Raw genomic sequence first — 16,625 nt, 5'->3', positions numbered from 1 at the left:
CCTTTCAATTATGAGCAAGTTGTAAGTTATGAATTTACGCCGAGCAATTCTAATGTTATTAAAGAATACCACCAATATGCTGTAAGAAAATTATGTAATGCTGCCGTAATGCCAAAGTGGGTATAAGAGAAAAAGTCGTGGGCTTTTTTATCACAGCAATGCTCGAGCTCGCAAGTTATTACCACTCGATGCCCATGTTGCCCCCATTCACTATCTATAGTTCCCTATGACCTTTTCCTTTTTCTATAATTCGAGAAACACCCGATGTAGAAAAAGGTTTCAGACAATCAACGAGAGCGACACGAAAACCCATTCGCTGAAAAAGAGGCTAGCGCTTGTACATCGAACCTGGTGAGGATTAATTTGGAGACGACAATTCCAGCTTGAACAGCCGGTGCAGAATTATCGGTACTTCTCTGACCCAGTGGAAGAAGTGCTGTTATTAGAAATAACAAATAGGCTAACTCTAATCGAACAGCTAAAGTCTGTCGTCTTTCAACGATTTAGGTGATGCGATTCGTAACTGATAAGTCGTAGCGATGTTTGAAAACCATACATAATCATAATAGCCAAAAACACTTACTAAAACACACGATATAAACCCGTATAAAGCTCATTATTTACAGTCTATGTGAATTGTTGCCTAAATTTAATATCAGCTGAATACGTGTTACTGCCTCAATTTAGTTAAATGCAACTAATGTAACAACACAGATAGTATCGTAGAAAGTTATTTTTGTCGTTTGATGGCAACGCCTCAGCGAGGGTATAGCTCTTCATAAATGTGAACTATTTTTTTTTGCTGTATATAATATATACAAGAAAATACTGCCTTATACAGTAGTCTACCTCTAGCATACTATGCAGGAATATGTTACGGGGGTTCGTGGCACAACATTTACTGGAACTGAAGTTCTTGATACATATGACGGAATTTATAGGGATAAACAGACCCACTTTGTTGATATCATATATTATATATAGCAGCATACGATCTTTATTCTACGATCCCTCTGTGTCCAAGCACTGTTAGAAGACCTAACCCGTATCAACGGGCAATTTGATACTGAGTGCAACTTCCTCCACATTGTTTAAAATGGCGCTCGTCGCAAAACACAGAAAACATTTTGGGTTTAACATTCAAACCAGTTGTGACATCAGACAGCCAGTTGCCTCCCCCCACACATAATTTATTTTGAGAAAACTTCACATGCACTGCTCATCATTAGACCACTCGCAAAAACGCATTATAGCTACTTATTCCACGAATGTCAACAAACTTGGTAAGTTTCATTATTCACAACGGTATAGCCTGGTATATCACAATTTAGCCACACCTCCCCACAGAACCCTTTCGTGGATGTCGCGTGACAATGGATCGATGCCAACGCGGGGGGCGCCCAATTACTGATTCGACTGTTTTGATAAGGTACCTTTTCTCTATCCAATACAGCTCTTCGTTCTCAAGCGATTTAACTTCCCCCACATTTCTGCCAGGACCTTATTTCAGGATCGGGCGTAGTACTACGGGCATTTTACTAGGCAAACCCATAAGGGTCACTAGCTAAAAGTTCATTGAGCTAGATGCGAGGAGCTCACTCAAGTATAAGTCTATGGGTTATTGCATTCCAGACGGGAGGAGCGATACTTGGTTGACGGAGTAAGCTGCCACTGGCGCTACCGGCAGCGTCACTTCGCATTCCAGGTTTCCTTAGTGAAGTCGAGGTCCAGAATTGTTTAAGGCCTCAGACTTTGGCAAATGCTTACACATGACAGACAGAGAGACTCACTCGCAGCCAAACGTACATTCCTCTGTCTTTCCTTACCACGCTATGCTCATTACAGCTGTTGCGGCTGTAAACTTTGTATTGGACTTCGTAAGTATGACTCTATTATGCGGATTCCTCAAGGATATTACATACATTGCTTGTAATGTTTATATCCCTTACAACGATCTATGCAGCCGCGCGCGAAAAGAGTATGATCGTCTCTGCCGCCAGCGTCTATGAGTATCTGGGAATGGCCCACACAGGCTTCGATTAGGACGTGCGTGATCGTGTTGACAAACTGAAGAAGATCCGACTCAACTGTATATTAACTTAGTATTTTGTTTACTATCGGCAGTTGCAATAGATAACTTCGCTTGAAGTAAATAGAACACTTAATTTAAGTCATTCATTGGTCAAAGGTTTCTTCTAGCAGAAAAAAATATGAGGAACCAAGAGAACTTCTTTCGTTGTTTTTCTTTGAACACTCCTCAGATATGGAGGAGTAGTGAATCTCTTAGGAGCTTTTTCTAGTAAATCAGTTGCCTGTTTCAATAATGAACTCTTAGGTTTGCATCTTGATTTTTAAGCTGTACACGCTATGTAACATGTTTGCAACAATTTTGTTCATTATAAATACCCAAGGCGACATAACAATCTATTGCTACGATAAATATCAAAGACAAACCAACTGTATGTTAGGTAATAATCAAATTATGAATATTGCCAAGATATCCAAAGATGACGATTTTGTCAGTTTTCTAGTGGATTATAGTACTTGCAAAGCTGGATGCTTTTAGCCAAAAGTGTATGGAAGTTTTGGATGTTCGCTTTTTAATCCTAGTTGAAACGGGTACAACGAATGAATTTTAACTTAGACTTTGTTCTTGCGGTACGCCTTACGTTTTTTATAATTTAAATTTTATTTTTGGCGCCTCTGTCTAAAAAAATGGCGCCAAAACAGTCATTGGATCAATTTGATGTATAATGGTTTCATACGGAACGCAGTCAACGATGCGAAAAGACAACGGTGATTTTCTTTGAGTATCATTCAAATCTGCCAAGACAATGCACAGAACGATGAAACGTGTTAATTTTTCGAAGCTTTAAAAACATCTTCTTCCGATTTGGCTTCCGTAGTTAGTAATTTGAAGTTAACTTGGGTCAGAGTATCGGTGCTAATAAAAGAATCATGTGTTGAGTATGATTTATATAAGGTACCACTGAATTAGAGCGTCTCTAGCATAAAGGGCCGTAAGACCACTTCAGTGGAGTAACTCGATGTTTTTTTAGATAAGGATTAAATACATTAGTTTTCTTTGCACTAGAACAACTGGTGGAGCTCAATTTGATACGAATTGATAAGCTGAACTAAAGAAATTTTGCTCTTCCAGTACTTATACAGGCAGCATATAGTTAAATGGCCTTAGACCCTTCTTCAAATTCGCTTAAAGATTCTCCGAGGCAAATGTCCAACAATATACAAAGAGTACATAAAGCTAAAATTGAACGAAAATATATATATATTTAACCATCCTTGAACAGAAAACTCCATTCTTGCCAATGTTTACTTCCTTTTTAGCCAACTTTTGGAGTGCTTCGGATAACTTATCAAGTTATCAAACGTATTTCAACATTAACAATAATTTGCCTTATAGTTTTTGTAATTAATTTTTTTTATAGTACATCCATCTAATACATTGGCAGTTTTTAAATTTATCCTTTTCGTCTACTTTTTAATACGATATTGCGTCTTTGGTCAAAAAAAGAGGCACAGTTCTGCTTTACCCTGTCTAACACGATATAAGGCAATGCAAAAAAGTTTAATTGCTCTCCCTGCGCTATGACACGAACGTCAGTTCTACCGATTATCATAGTACTTCTTCTATATCAAGAATATGGACGGTAGGCCGACGAGTCCACAAAAAGTCCTGCGCGGTTTGCTGGGTTGCTTCACAGATGATTTTCTACTCATCATCGACAAGAATGTCGGCTTAGCCGCATTAATTTGAAGCGTATTCATTTCGAAACAGGCCCTCCAATGATGGAAATATAACACGCAGCGAAATCACGCAATTTCTGTCCTAATTCAGGATAGGCTTTGTTGCAGATTCAAACGCAGACGCATCGTACCGAAACTTGTCGACCATCGAATTGGAGTGCGCTCGAAGATTTTCACTGAGATATGGGCGCAGACATTCTTACATCTAGGGTGCCGTATCACGGTAGTCATCACTGTCGTTTGAAGGTTGACAGTAGTAGATGTGCTAAAATTACTGCAATGCCTTTATTCAAAAGAAAAAAAAACAACCCGAAAATCGATCTGTTGTTTTTATTCTAGAAATTTCGATATTAAAGATGCTATCCGCTCAACTGCGGGACTTTAGGAAAACTAAGCAGGACCGACACGTTAGTAGCCAAGATATCGAACCAAACATCTACTACCAAACAGCTTAAAGAAGCGTTTAAAGGCAGCTGGCTACAAAAAGCCAAAAAGAAATCGTTAAAGCGCCACCTGAATTGACGCGATCTACTCCATCGTATTTAATCTGCAGAACTCAGCAGAAACACAGGAAAGCGGAATCACTTCTAAAGCGGCCTATGAGAGCCGATAAAAAGCAGGTCATATACGACAATAATGTGCAAATGAAAAAAACTGTGCTCCAAGATCTATGGCAAAGCTCAGATTTACCCCAAAGAAAGTGACGCCAAGTGCTCGCTGGTTTCCCGTAATGGTGTTTCAATGGACGGATACAATAATGACTTTTCATCATTTTTCGCCAACGAATCACAGCAGTTTAATACTAGATTCGTAAAAATCGAGCTTCAAACTAAGAACGCATGCTAATGTTGGCCATCTAATCACAAAGATAGGTGCGAAAAATTAGCACTTCGTAAAGGGTCCTAGCTAAGCTTAATTAATTTGCAGTTAGCTGCGATGTCTCGTAACTTACGCACCACATGGAGACAATAATATTTACTCTACTATCTAGTAAAAATAGTACAGCCAATTTATTTCTATTAAACCCGGAAGCTTCAAACCTCTTTTCTTTTAGAGACATGGGCCGCCTTAATAATGTTCAATAAAGTTCAACTGCCAGATTTGTATGGCTGACTATGGTTTATATAGTGTGTGATATCCTTTCTTATACCTTTCTGCCTGGCATACTCAACTTGGTCTATTCTGATAACAGCAGTGCCAGCTTAGCGACACTGGGCGTAGGTCCAGACTGGCGTCACAGTCTGACTTTTGCCTATTGTTGCTGCACGCTACATTCCAGAGACTCTACAGACATTCCCTCGCTATCCTTCACCAGCTACGCTACTTAGGCATGTATACAGACATCGCGTGGTGACGGTGGTATACAGCGCCGTTATAAACAACTATAGAATGCATTATGTGCATAGGCCAACATTGCGACTTCTCCGCACTAGAGATCCCGAATATTGGTCAGTCAAGCGAGTTTGCTTGGGGCTGAGTGGCGTGTTAGGGTACGCTGAACCAGTCTATACCCTACGTAAGTGTGCGTGCGTGTGCCTACGTTCTGGGACTCGGCAATGTTGGACGTAGCGATCGACCCCGACAGGACGATGAAGAGAGGCCGGCCGCCCAGCGACTCAGAAACATTCTCTTGAATACGCTTGCTTTTTTCCGGGGAGAAGCGTTACGGGAAAAAAAGCCCGAACAAGGTGAAACGTCAGCAAGCGAAAGCCCCGTGGCGATCGGGACGCACAGATTAGCTTAGCGGCGCTCGCGCCTGAAATCCGTCCGCGCACGTGTTTTTATATAAAGATCGCTATACAATGTTGCCCAGCAGCCTTTTTCAACCGCAAAGCCATATGCGCCCCGATCGCTTCCCAACATCCTATCTTAATCTCCCTACGTCAGACGAGTCCGGCCATTATTAGGTTGAGCCGAACAAGCTTTGCTGTCGAACCAGAGCAGTCGACTGTGTTTTGTTCGTTGATTCACTGAATGATTCTGTGTGGTGAACGGGTTGGAAAATATTGGCAGTATGACCCGCCCGACGGAAGGCTGGGATGGGTTGGCCAGTGCCATGCGAAGAGCAATCGTCTGACAGTGTGAGATACAAGTAGCAGAAACATCAACGGCGGGACAAACTGTACAGCTAGAGCACTTACAAACGTTGCTCGAGCCTAACACATTTGCACCCCAAGCTACGAACTATCTGAATCGCATACTTTCCTCCTTTTGTCCACTTTCACTATTACATGCTTCTACATTTTCCCCCGTTGTTTTCTTGCTCTTTCCCTCAAAGTCTGCCGCCTGTCGTCACCGCTGCAGCTGCTATTGTTGGAAGCAGGATTGGTCCCGTGCACCTGGATACACTGGCAGCAGATGGGATACACCAGGTTGTTCGGGGCGACATAGCTGACGGGGTTACGGCAGAAGCCCGCTGGCAGGATGAAGCGAAGTCTGTTTGCATAAGCGACAATTCATTCGTTCAAAAGTTCATTCAACGGAAAAGAAGGGGTGCATTGTCGAGTAATGTAGCCATGTTTCCCTACGACGCGTGTAGATGTGTGCATGTAATCCACAGTCAAATTTTAAGTAGATTTGTCGCCCATTCGTTCGCTGCGGTTACTCGAATACAGACGCATATTTCTTTTGGAATCGATTCCAAAAAAATCCTTCGACGGCATAAAGAGCTGCCGAACAATTTCACAGAAAAACATCCCATTTTTAATTAATTTTACCAGCTGAATAAAATGGAGCTAATCGTGTAACAGTCGTAGACAAAGGCGTTGAAATGCACACGAGAAGCTTCATTTCGCCGATATTAACGTCGACGCATTTAAACTAAACTGTATTTGTTTACGTCCTGCTAAACTATAAATGATTTGTTTTTATTAAGAGTTATTCTGTACCACCAGTAATCCTTAACTGCTTGTCCCTCCTCGCATAAGTTCGGCGCTAGCGTATTTTTTGAGCGGCGTGCCGAAGTTCCACAAATGCCGCTGACTAATTTCGTTAACAATAGCCTGCTATATAAGTAATACTATGTGATCCATTGAAAGGCTAAACTCGATTAAGTAAAACACATTCATTAACAGTACAGCATACAAATCCTATGAGACTGTAATTAATCGCAGCATTATATCCACGGACCTTGTACATTAAATCCAACGCGCTTGACTTTTTGTGTAACGGAATACTACTGCGCCCTTATGAAATCATCCAGTTGAGTCGCTATTCGAAACGCCACCGCCAGCGGTTGTCGCCTGTTGGGTGTTAAAGGTCCTCAGGGTCCTGTTGGTGGCACGAGCTTGCCTCGATGAACTCGTGGCGCCTGGTACCTTTGGCCTGCTAGAGCCCTCTTTACCGAGCAATCGACTCAGGAATCCTCTTACCCCACGCCGTCTGTTTCTTGCCTCCGGCGAACCTACTATATTAAGTCCATCGAAATTCATTAGTAGAGAAGTGCCGGGCATACTGGTTGTTTGCGTAGAACCCCAGGATGTTCTGCCGGGCAATGGGGATAAACTGCTATTAACACTTGATGTGTTGGCGTTCGGTGCTACTCGCGGAGGACGTTCAGACATCGAGTCAATTTCAGTTGTCCAAGTGGAGAAGTCGTGATGTTGCTGTCGCTTAGGGCTGAAACCCGGAACGGGCTTAACAGGCACCGCTTGTTGACTCTTTGGTGCCAGTATTGTCAAATTGTCACTAGTGGAAAGGCTATCAGCGTCTTGAGCCATGATTTGTACAGAGAGAGTGGCACCAGGGGTTACCGAAACCCCTTGTAATCTTGTTATTGGCGTTGCCTCAGTTGGGCTAACAGGTGGAGGAGCTGGGGGATCTTGCAGTGATCGTGTTGAAGATGACTGTAGAGGAGTTTCACCAAGCCGAGCTTCAAGCAGTGCCAAAATGTCATTGGGCGTACTGGCTCCGCCGCTCGTGAAAAGGCTTGCGCTCCTACCTACCGCTTCCGGATTCAGTAGATTGATCTGATCCTGATTATTGCTATTATTATTATTGTTCAACGTAGTGGCAGTAGTAATATTCGGAAGGCTCACAGCTCGCCGTAGCCGGACGCGATTGTTTCCTCGACCACGGAAACGACCTCTGCCCCGCCCACTGAAAAATCATATTGATTTAAAGTAAAGGCGCGGTTAAATAGTTGATACGTACGAACACTAGCAGCTGATATGGGAAGAATTGTAGTAGGATGCTCCTTTCAAATAGAGAAAGTCGATTACAGTAAAATGATCACAAAACATACAGCGAAGCAACTTGTTAAGAAAATACATACAAAATAGTGACAATATTGAAGAAGCGCCGGTCAAGTCTTACTCTTAATAGAAGGTCACACCTGTAACTACTATTCCTTTTCTATATGTAAACGATTTTCATTATAGTGAAGAATCTCTCTACAATGCGGTAACAATTTGGTTATATTTGCTAAATATTAGAATGCCTTGAAACCTCAGGTAACACCGTCATTCTTACTGCATAGATGAAAAAAATATTTTAAACCTTAGCTAGGAGCGAAGTTGAACTATATAGCATCTGTCAGTGAGTCATCGTACCTTGATAAAACTGCTGTAGAGTCTCCCCTATGAGATGGCGTCACTGACGCCGTAGAGTACTGCCTTTCAGATGGATTTTCGTTCGATACTAAAAGAAAACGTGATGAGCGAGTAAAAACACTTCGGGTTGCAGGCTCAGTCTGGGTAGAACGATTTTCTAGTTTGTTCGGCGAACTGGACGGCGCGTTAGGCAAGGTAAAATCGCTTATAAGATCTGTCTGACAGGCCACGTCGCGGCATCCTCGTAGTTCAATATTTTGCGTTGCCGGAGCTGTTGATATGGTGCCTGCACAAACGGCCATCTCAAAAGGCTTGTTGTTAGGAGTCTCTGGTGCATGATTATGGCCGATATCCGCTTCATGATTGACGAGTTGGGAAGGTACGTTTTCCCGGAACATTTTGCTGAAAACTGCGTTATTTTTTGGTTATAATAGAGAACGATATGTTGAAACTTGTAGCAGAGCTCCTGGTTTGAGTAAAGGAGTTCAGCGAATAAAATTTCATCCTCAAGGTCGCACGGCAAACAGCGGCTTAGGTAAATAACGCACTCTATAACAATTGAAGACTGTATCGTTATGCGATGCGACATTTCCTTTTCTTCAAACTATGAAGCCAAGAGTTTGGCTACGGTGAGTGTTGAAATTAAATGAAAATTAGCCCATTTGAGCTTTCCTGCCACGTTCTTAGCTCTGCAGTAGCGTACGGCATGATATGTATTCATATCTATTCTGCTATAAAAATCTGTGAGCTAGATCTCATAAGCGGTTAATGCGGAATTGTTCAGCTTTCAACTGGTAGCTACGTACCATTTAACTATAAAATGCTGACAAGACAGAGGCCGCTCTAAGCTTTTCTTTGCTACGGCTCTGATAGGGTGATCTGTCTAGAAAATCACACGAATGGATCTCCGCGCGAAGTTCTAAATCTTTGTGAATTGGTCAAAGTAAGTCAATTGAACATGTTAGTGTTTTTTTACCTTTCTAAATACGACTGAATTTAGTGATCTAGCCAATGAATCCTGAAATTGATAGGGAGAGTAAAAGCGCCACTTACTAGTAGCTCGTTTATAAGAGACCCGTTGTAAAACTTGCCTTTTGTATAATATCATCATTACTATTAACAACATTACTGTGACTAAATAAGTTACATCATTCTATCTAAGTATGAAGACTGAGGCTGTACAGCGTTAAGGCAAATACAATTTTTTTAGTCAGTCCTCTAACGAAGTCGATGCTAACCTATACGTCGCAAAGCCTTTCTAAAGTTCGTTAGCTTTGTTGCTACAAAAAGGCTGAAGGGAAATTGAGTGCTGAAAAGACGGGGTTCGGAAGTGGACATTGTATAAATAACTGCCAGAAGAATGATGGAGTAGACGCTCACCGAGCGGTTTATTTAATGACGGGAAGCGCATTGGCTCGAGCGGTTACCATAACTAAGGCCACAGGATACGAATTGCTTGTCGCACCATATACTGTCTGCGACTGTTGACAAAGTTCCCAACGAGGAGCTCGAAAGAGAAACAGAAACCACGATCCGCAGTTCTCATCATTTTTAAGGGAAATATATCGAGCGCATATAATTTCGCGCCGTCCACATAAAAATACCCTCTTTCTTATTGAACGTTTTCAAGATAACCTAATCTGCTAACAGGTCTCTAGCTGCGCAAAATTAACTATAGCCCCGTAAACGCTCGTCCCAGACTGCTGATATTACGTGTTGATAAACGTCCAGGTTAGATGGTCACGTACACAGCCTCTAAACATTTGAACTTACAGGTGCCCATTATCATCTAATAGCATGAGCCATACGGACGCTGCAATCTGCACATTTTTACGCTAGACATTTTCTTTCGAATCGTTTGTTAATCAATATTCTTTACTTATACCGATTTACAAGAAATGTCGCTTGTGCCCAACAAAGTCAGCGGCAACGTTATGTTGTTGTATTCATTATTGACAAAACTGATCGATGTGGCGGTCACCGGTAAAGACATTGGCACTAGCGGTGAGGTGGCGAGACAGCTTATCAATAAGTGCTTGTTATCTCTCTGTGTCAAGACATCTTCTTTGGCAACATGGCTTGTACGGCTTCTGTTTTGCTATCGAGTTTCTAACTCGACGCTCGGAGTCTCGCTGGTTTTGAAGACAGCTATACATAGAGCGCGCGGGTGCGGGAGAAAGGGTTTATGGCGAAGATATTTTTCCACCTTCCTAAATCGCTCTGCCACGACCTGTCAATATTTAATGGATAAACTATAGCAGCATTCGATCCCAAGGGCTTTCACTGTCTTCAGTCTCTAATTTGCCAATCTGCTTCAGCGCGGCGCGCTCGATTGTACGCGTATTGCGGGTCGTTACATTGTATTGAAGCATGAGCGTCGCTCCAATATCGAATGGAAGTTTTGGCTGCTCATAAAAGCCACTTGAATCAATGGGTTGTCACATTAGATTGACGACAGACAAAAAGTGCCAGGAAAATCGTGAGCCGCATATATGTTTGATGACATTTGCTTGTAAACGCACGCTTCTGTAATTAATCGGGGTACACGTTCGTACCTAAATTACTCGGAAGACAAATGTAAAAAACGTGTTGTAAAAACGACTCCTTCAACCGGTATGGTGTATTTTGTGCTTGAATGGTTTTCAAGCTCTGCAGTCGTTGCTGCTGCTGATGCGGCTATATGTTTCATCTGCATTTTCAGATGCAGGAAATTGCTATGCAGCCGAAGGCTTCTAGGCGCAAATGTGCTCTCTCTCCATCTAATTTATCTATTTTTTGACTACCAGAGTCATACGGACTTTCTTGCTTGTAAGCCCTTAGAACAATATAAAACAATACTTTTTTTATGAAAGGCCCAATGTAGCCCCTGCTCGCTTGCGGCTTCAAACTTGACGCTTGACGTAGCTGAATTTTACGTTTGGTTTTGATAACATGCTTGTGTATTTCAAATATCGGCGATTCTATTCTAATGACCTTTGATGACCTTTGGGGAAAGAACCTTTGACAGGAACTTTTTACTAGACACTCGACGAAAACCATCCAAAATGAATATTCCTGCCCAGATCAAGTAATGCCTACCAAACCATTAATGAATTCTTCTATTTCTATTCTAGCATAACTAATGCTGGCATTTCGAGGTGTTGTTGGTCTTTCAATCGGTCTTTCAATCAACGACGGGTAGATGATAAACATATCAGTTCCGTAGGCAAGAGTGGAAAACCTGCAAACACAGCGAAAAGAAATAGAAATGTGTGGCGTGCGTGTATTCTTCAAGCTCGATAGAGGCGGGCATAAATTTAGCGATTAATTTCACGTCAAGAAACAGCAACTAAAGAAGGATTCACCCTTTAATCATGGCACAGAATCACTCGCTGAAAAAGGAGAAACATATCACTGCATATCATATAAAAATTACAAGTTTGGACTTTTGAACGCACTGCCATTATGCCAATTCCACGAATATGTATAATGCCCTCCAGCATGAACTGTAAATAGGCAACGAAAGGGAATGAAACAATGATTGTAAAACTCAGTTGACGCCTCAGCTGCCACAGCGAAACCCGGTTCCAGTCAGCGAGCAGACGTTGATTGCTGCATTGCCTCAAACTGGACAATATGAAGGAAACCTTTGTCAAAATGTAAGGACGAAGAAGAAGCGATTATGTTTCCTTGGGTCGTCATCGTCGGTAGTTTTTCGACTGCGGTCACAGCCGTTACGAGATGTCGGGGGTCTGCCGAGCCACACCACACTAGCCTCATCATACCGGATACTCTGTTCCTTCTGTTTCATTACTGCATTCCTTGCCGTGCCTTCACGCTGTGAACTACACTGGCATTGTGAAGGCGATTACGAGTAGCCATAGCTCACTCTTCGGGCAGAGAACATCACACCCAACGATCTCCAGCAGCAAGAATAGCGGTGGTGGCGGTAGCGGCGGCGGCGGCGTCTGCCGAGGCCTTAAAACTTTCTATAGAGAGAACAGGGCGGATGCCAGAGCAGTTGGGCGTCGGACCCGAATCCTTCGTAACGACGCAATAGCTGCCCTTTGATGTTCGTTTTTCTCCAGAAGAAACAATGTTTCCTTTACAACTGAAGGGTTGTTTACATGAAGTCATTGATAGCCTTTTATGCGCGTGTCTTTTTTTTTTTCTACTTCTGTTGTCTCGGCAATTTCTTGCATCGGTAATGGTTTTTGGTGTCCCGTTTTACCATTATATTAGTCACACCTATGCAATTTTGTTAGGAAAAAAAACCGCGTTTTTACCTCAAAGCTTTTATTTAAAAGTTATCGTACGAATATCTCGAGCTTATTCTAGCTCGAGATACCTTTTTACAAGGCTTGTGCTTTGGTATCTGCTTCCAAGGCTTTTCCGCTTAAAGTTAATACGACAGTTAATTAATATTATTTTACAGTAGCCAACGCCGCCATCCGACAATTGTTGTAGGAAAGCCCATGAGCCACCTGTTCTATTGTAAATATATGCCAAACTAATCCAATATGGATCCATTTAGGCCTCTAGGAAAACGTGGATATTTCAGATGGGTTAAACTGCAACGAAAGGTCAAATTCGTTTTGGAAAAATGGACAAATTCTGCTAAACAAAAACCCATTGCTTCTTTGCAGGAGTAAAGGAGGCTTGTATCATTAATGCTGGACTATCCTGCAACAGCCGGACGTTATCCTGAAGGAGATCTACGAAAGAGCGCCGAATAAGTGAACTTCGAATTTTTCCGTTTCTTAGCTTAATTTCTCCTACGTAAGATTAAAACAATAACAAATCATTAGTTTCGATCTAACGGAAGATCAAGTGGTTTTTTTAGGCAAAACTTATACGGGTGTCAGTAATTGGAAATTTGCTCAAACATAGTAACTGCCGCTGAACGATTCGTACTTGTGTCTATCTAGAGACATGTTTCATTTGCAGTGCAATATTGCAAGAACAAATAATAGCGCGCGTGCACTCAGGAACACCGGCATGTTTTGCTTATATTAAATAGCACTAATTAATAATACTATATATATACTGTTGTTTTGATATATATACATATAGGTCTATTTTGACATTGTTCTGTTATGTGCGGCTGTTTATAAATAGAAACAGTTCGGCGTTCCTATTAGTTTCCCTATCTTACACCGTCTTTGCAGAGATCAAGGAGTTGTCGCAAGACATGCAACTTTTTGGGGTCATTGGATGTATGCTAATCTTTTGTGTGTTTCATATAAGTTTGCGAACTTAAGTTTGATACTTAGTGAGTTTCTCTTCGAGGAAATTGACGACTATTGGAGTAAATATCCCGCCCTCTGTTTTTGACAACTCGAATATGAGGTCGAAATTTTTTTAGGTAAATTTTTTTCTCCATCAACGAAACGTTTCCATTGCTATACAATGATCTAACTCGCCTATGCAAACCATAATAACTTCATCGGAACCGAAGTAGAATATTTTTTGTATGAGGCACCTACGTCAGCAGGTGTCTTATAAATAACCAACGGCATCTTAATCGAAGGTTCAATCTACAGTACGTCTGCTCCTTCTTCGTCAGGTCTTCTGAATTAATCTGTTCATAGGTCATATAGAATGAGCTTCAGCACGCGGTTTTGAAGCAGCACTTTACCATTCATGGTTGAATCTGTCAATAAGAATATTAATTGCTGTAAAGACTCTTCCGGGTATTGCGACGTAAATACGGGATTAGATTAGAGACCAAAAATAGTATTCTTCGCGTAACTTCAAACATTTAGATGTGGATTATTTACTTGTGGATATCTAATGTTCTTTTTATACCAGGCTAGGTTTGGTTAAAACTGGTTCAAGATATTTATGAATTCATTTTTGACTGCTTCTAAAACAATAGCTTATTCGTAGTCATACACAGCCTGAAAATGTCTACATTAAAAATTATCCGCTGCTTGCCAAAATCGTCTAGCTCGCCATTTGGAAAATGATTTTGCTAAAAGCCCCATTTACGGCAGGGTTTGGGAACCCTACAACGACGCATGCGTCAGAATTCAAAGGGCATTGTTCAGCTGTTTTCATGTTTGGGGTTCGGTCTAAGGTTCTGTAACATGTATGCAAAGGGAATAAATAATATTTCTCAATCGATACAAATATTAGCCGATTTCAATACCATATGCTACGTGTGCGAATGAAATCATGGCCGTTATATCGTTGTTTTTTAAGTAAAAACATTATAAAATCATCAACTTACAACAAAAACCGAGCTTTAGTCCAAGTTTTCAAAACGCTTATTTCAAAAGCTAGCTATTTACAATGTTTAACGCTTCGAGCTACGATAGACCTCTAGTCTGTACGCATATGCCAAAACTCAATATTCAAAAAGCGCGGGGAAGGTTCCTTCAGTAGCTAGAAGCAGCTATAGTTATTGGAACAGCTCTACCCGTCATGCTACCACAATTGCCGATGTCAGTTATTTACAAAAAGATAATGAGCCATATCTATATTAGCGTTTATACTACAACTTGATCATATAAAAAATCGCGGAATTGAATAAAACTATGAACCCGAATTCAATGGTGAACCGTTTAAAAATGTTCTATAACCAAAAGTTAAGACGTTGAATTTTTCGAAATTGTTACCCAAAAAGATTGTTGGACTGTCTCGTGCTAACTTGATAACTTTTTATGTTTCGAAGCAAAATATGTGCACTTCAGTGGTGGATGTGCACATTTAGAAATTGGCGCTAAGCGGTGCGTGGGTGATAACATAGGACAAGAATTTGATTTAGAAAAAGAATATATGTGAGTACCTAGAAAAAAATGAAGGAAATGCAAGTCATGATCGCAGCAAGCGGAAGTTTGACTTCTTTTAGAAATGTATATATGCCATTTATCGATTGCCTTCAAAACCTAATTCTTGTTTAAAAGCGTACCTTAGTTTTTCGTTAGCTGCTGCTGCTGCTGCTGCTGCTGTTTAGAAAATTTCACTTCTCCTTTCGCCTTTTGGAAACGTATTCAGAGAAGCAGAAAAAGCTATTCTCCGAATAGCTTTTCACGATTCATTTTTTCCTCACTTCTGCACCCTTATAGTAGGCCCTATAGAAACACTCGTTGGTAATCCAGGCGTCCTATCTCTACTTTTGGCATAGAGTATTGTATGTCTTTGCTTGGGTATACTAAATTGGTATTCTTCCTTTCGAATTCTCTTCATTCGAGGCTTTTCTAGTCGCCATCATAGCGCCACGAAACTAGCCTAACAGTAGAGTCAGGTTCTCATACTGCTAGCTGGCTAAATCCCTCTTACTAATCTTTCAGTTAGCTCACCCAAACAACTAGTTTGAACGCATAAGCGCCAAGGGAAAGTGAAGCTTGCCTTTCTATGCGCCCTTCTCCCCTAAGGGACTTCTCTAAACTCTTCGCTCAGGCCCTACAACCTAAAAAAAGTCGTTGGCCAACCTTGGTTCAGGAATTGCCTGCTGAAAACTTGGCCGACCCTTTGACTTCGTCGATGAAACTTAGTCCGGTGGCTTTCCAACATACACGTACAAAAAAGATCCTACAACAAAAGCTTCCAACGAGGACCGTTGGGGGGGAGAAAAAAACGTTAGATCCACACTGTACAATTTTCACATCTCTTTTACCTTCGTTTTTCAAGAACCCCTGGTGCTCTTAGTCCTGTCTAACCCCTGTGGGATAGCGTTGCGCTCCAAAATCGTACGAGCTTGTCTTGTTTATTGAGTTCTCTAACGGAAAAACCCGCCGTGCCTTGTTGGCTGACCGCTCTCAACCAGAAGCAATTGACAAACCTTCAATAAACAGTTTGTTTACAGTTCAGATGTCAACGTTCGTCAGGATATTGTAACGGAAAAATCAGAAGTCTTCCAAAGGAAGACGACCGAATGTTATAGAATGAAGTGTGAACAAAGCTCGTAACCAAGAGTTACAAATAGGAACAATTTCAAAAAGTAGCAATAATCACTTAGAAACCTAAACTGAATTTCAGAGATCTTCTATTGATGGTGCTATTGAAATTATTATTATGAAATTATAGCAATGCATGTATATTAACAATGCTAAGAACGGTCATGTTGTTGTCGTTGTTACTGAAATCATGCCGTTTATTCAAAAAAGCCTAAGAACTCGAACGTTTCCAAACATCTCGCAATCGAGCATTTTTCAGGTGGGCTGGGGGTTCTGTGGACACCTTTTTTCTTAGTCGAGGTAAATCATTGGAGACTATAATTAGTCCATGACATACCGACGAGGTTTTTGAAAAGCTGAGCACACGTTCATGAAGTCGACCAGGGGCTTAATAAAGTAAAGGATTTTAAAATGACTACAAAATGTT

At 41.3% G+C, this 16,625-nt stretch overlaps 1 protein-coding gene across 9 annotated transcripts in view; it reads right to left on the bottom strand.

Moving 5' to 3' along the window:
• Positions 1-16,625, bottom strand: part of LOC111254615 (uncharacterized) — a 39,009-nt gene that overhangs the window by 9,592 nt on the left and 12,792 nt on the right. For 7 of the 9 annotated variants that reach the window (XM_086975035.1, XM_086975030.1, XM_086975025.1 and 4 more), the window contains 2 exons: positions 8,319-8,727; positions 3,267-7,866 (listed from right to left, as the gene is read on the bottom strand). The exons of the other annotated variants lie outside the window; for them this stretch is intronic. In XM_086975035.1, the coding sequence (XP_086831161.1) occupies positions 6,963-7,866; positions 8,319-8,716 (1,302 nt within the window). In that variant the 5' untranslated portion in view covers positions 8,717-8,727 and the 3' untranslated portion in view covers positions 3,267-6,962. Of the gene's footprint in view, positions 1-3,266; positions 7,867-8,318; positions 8,728-16,625 lie in introns of those variants that run through there. 9 annotated transcript variants of the gene reach the window in all.

The sequence above is a fragment of the Varroa destructor genome, unplaced genomic scaffold, assembly GCF_002443255.2.
Source record: "Varroa destructor unplaced genomic scaffold, Vdes_3.0 BEIS01000001.1, whole genome shotgun sequence".
Taxonomy (NCBI): Eukaryota; Metazoa; Arthropoda; class Arachnida; order Mesostigmata; family Varroidae; genus Varroa; species Varroa destructor.
Note: the sequence above shows the minus strand (reverse complement) of the source record. Positions and strands in the feature narration are given on the sequence as shown.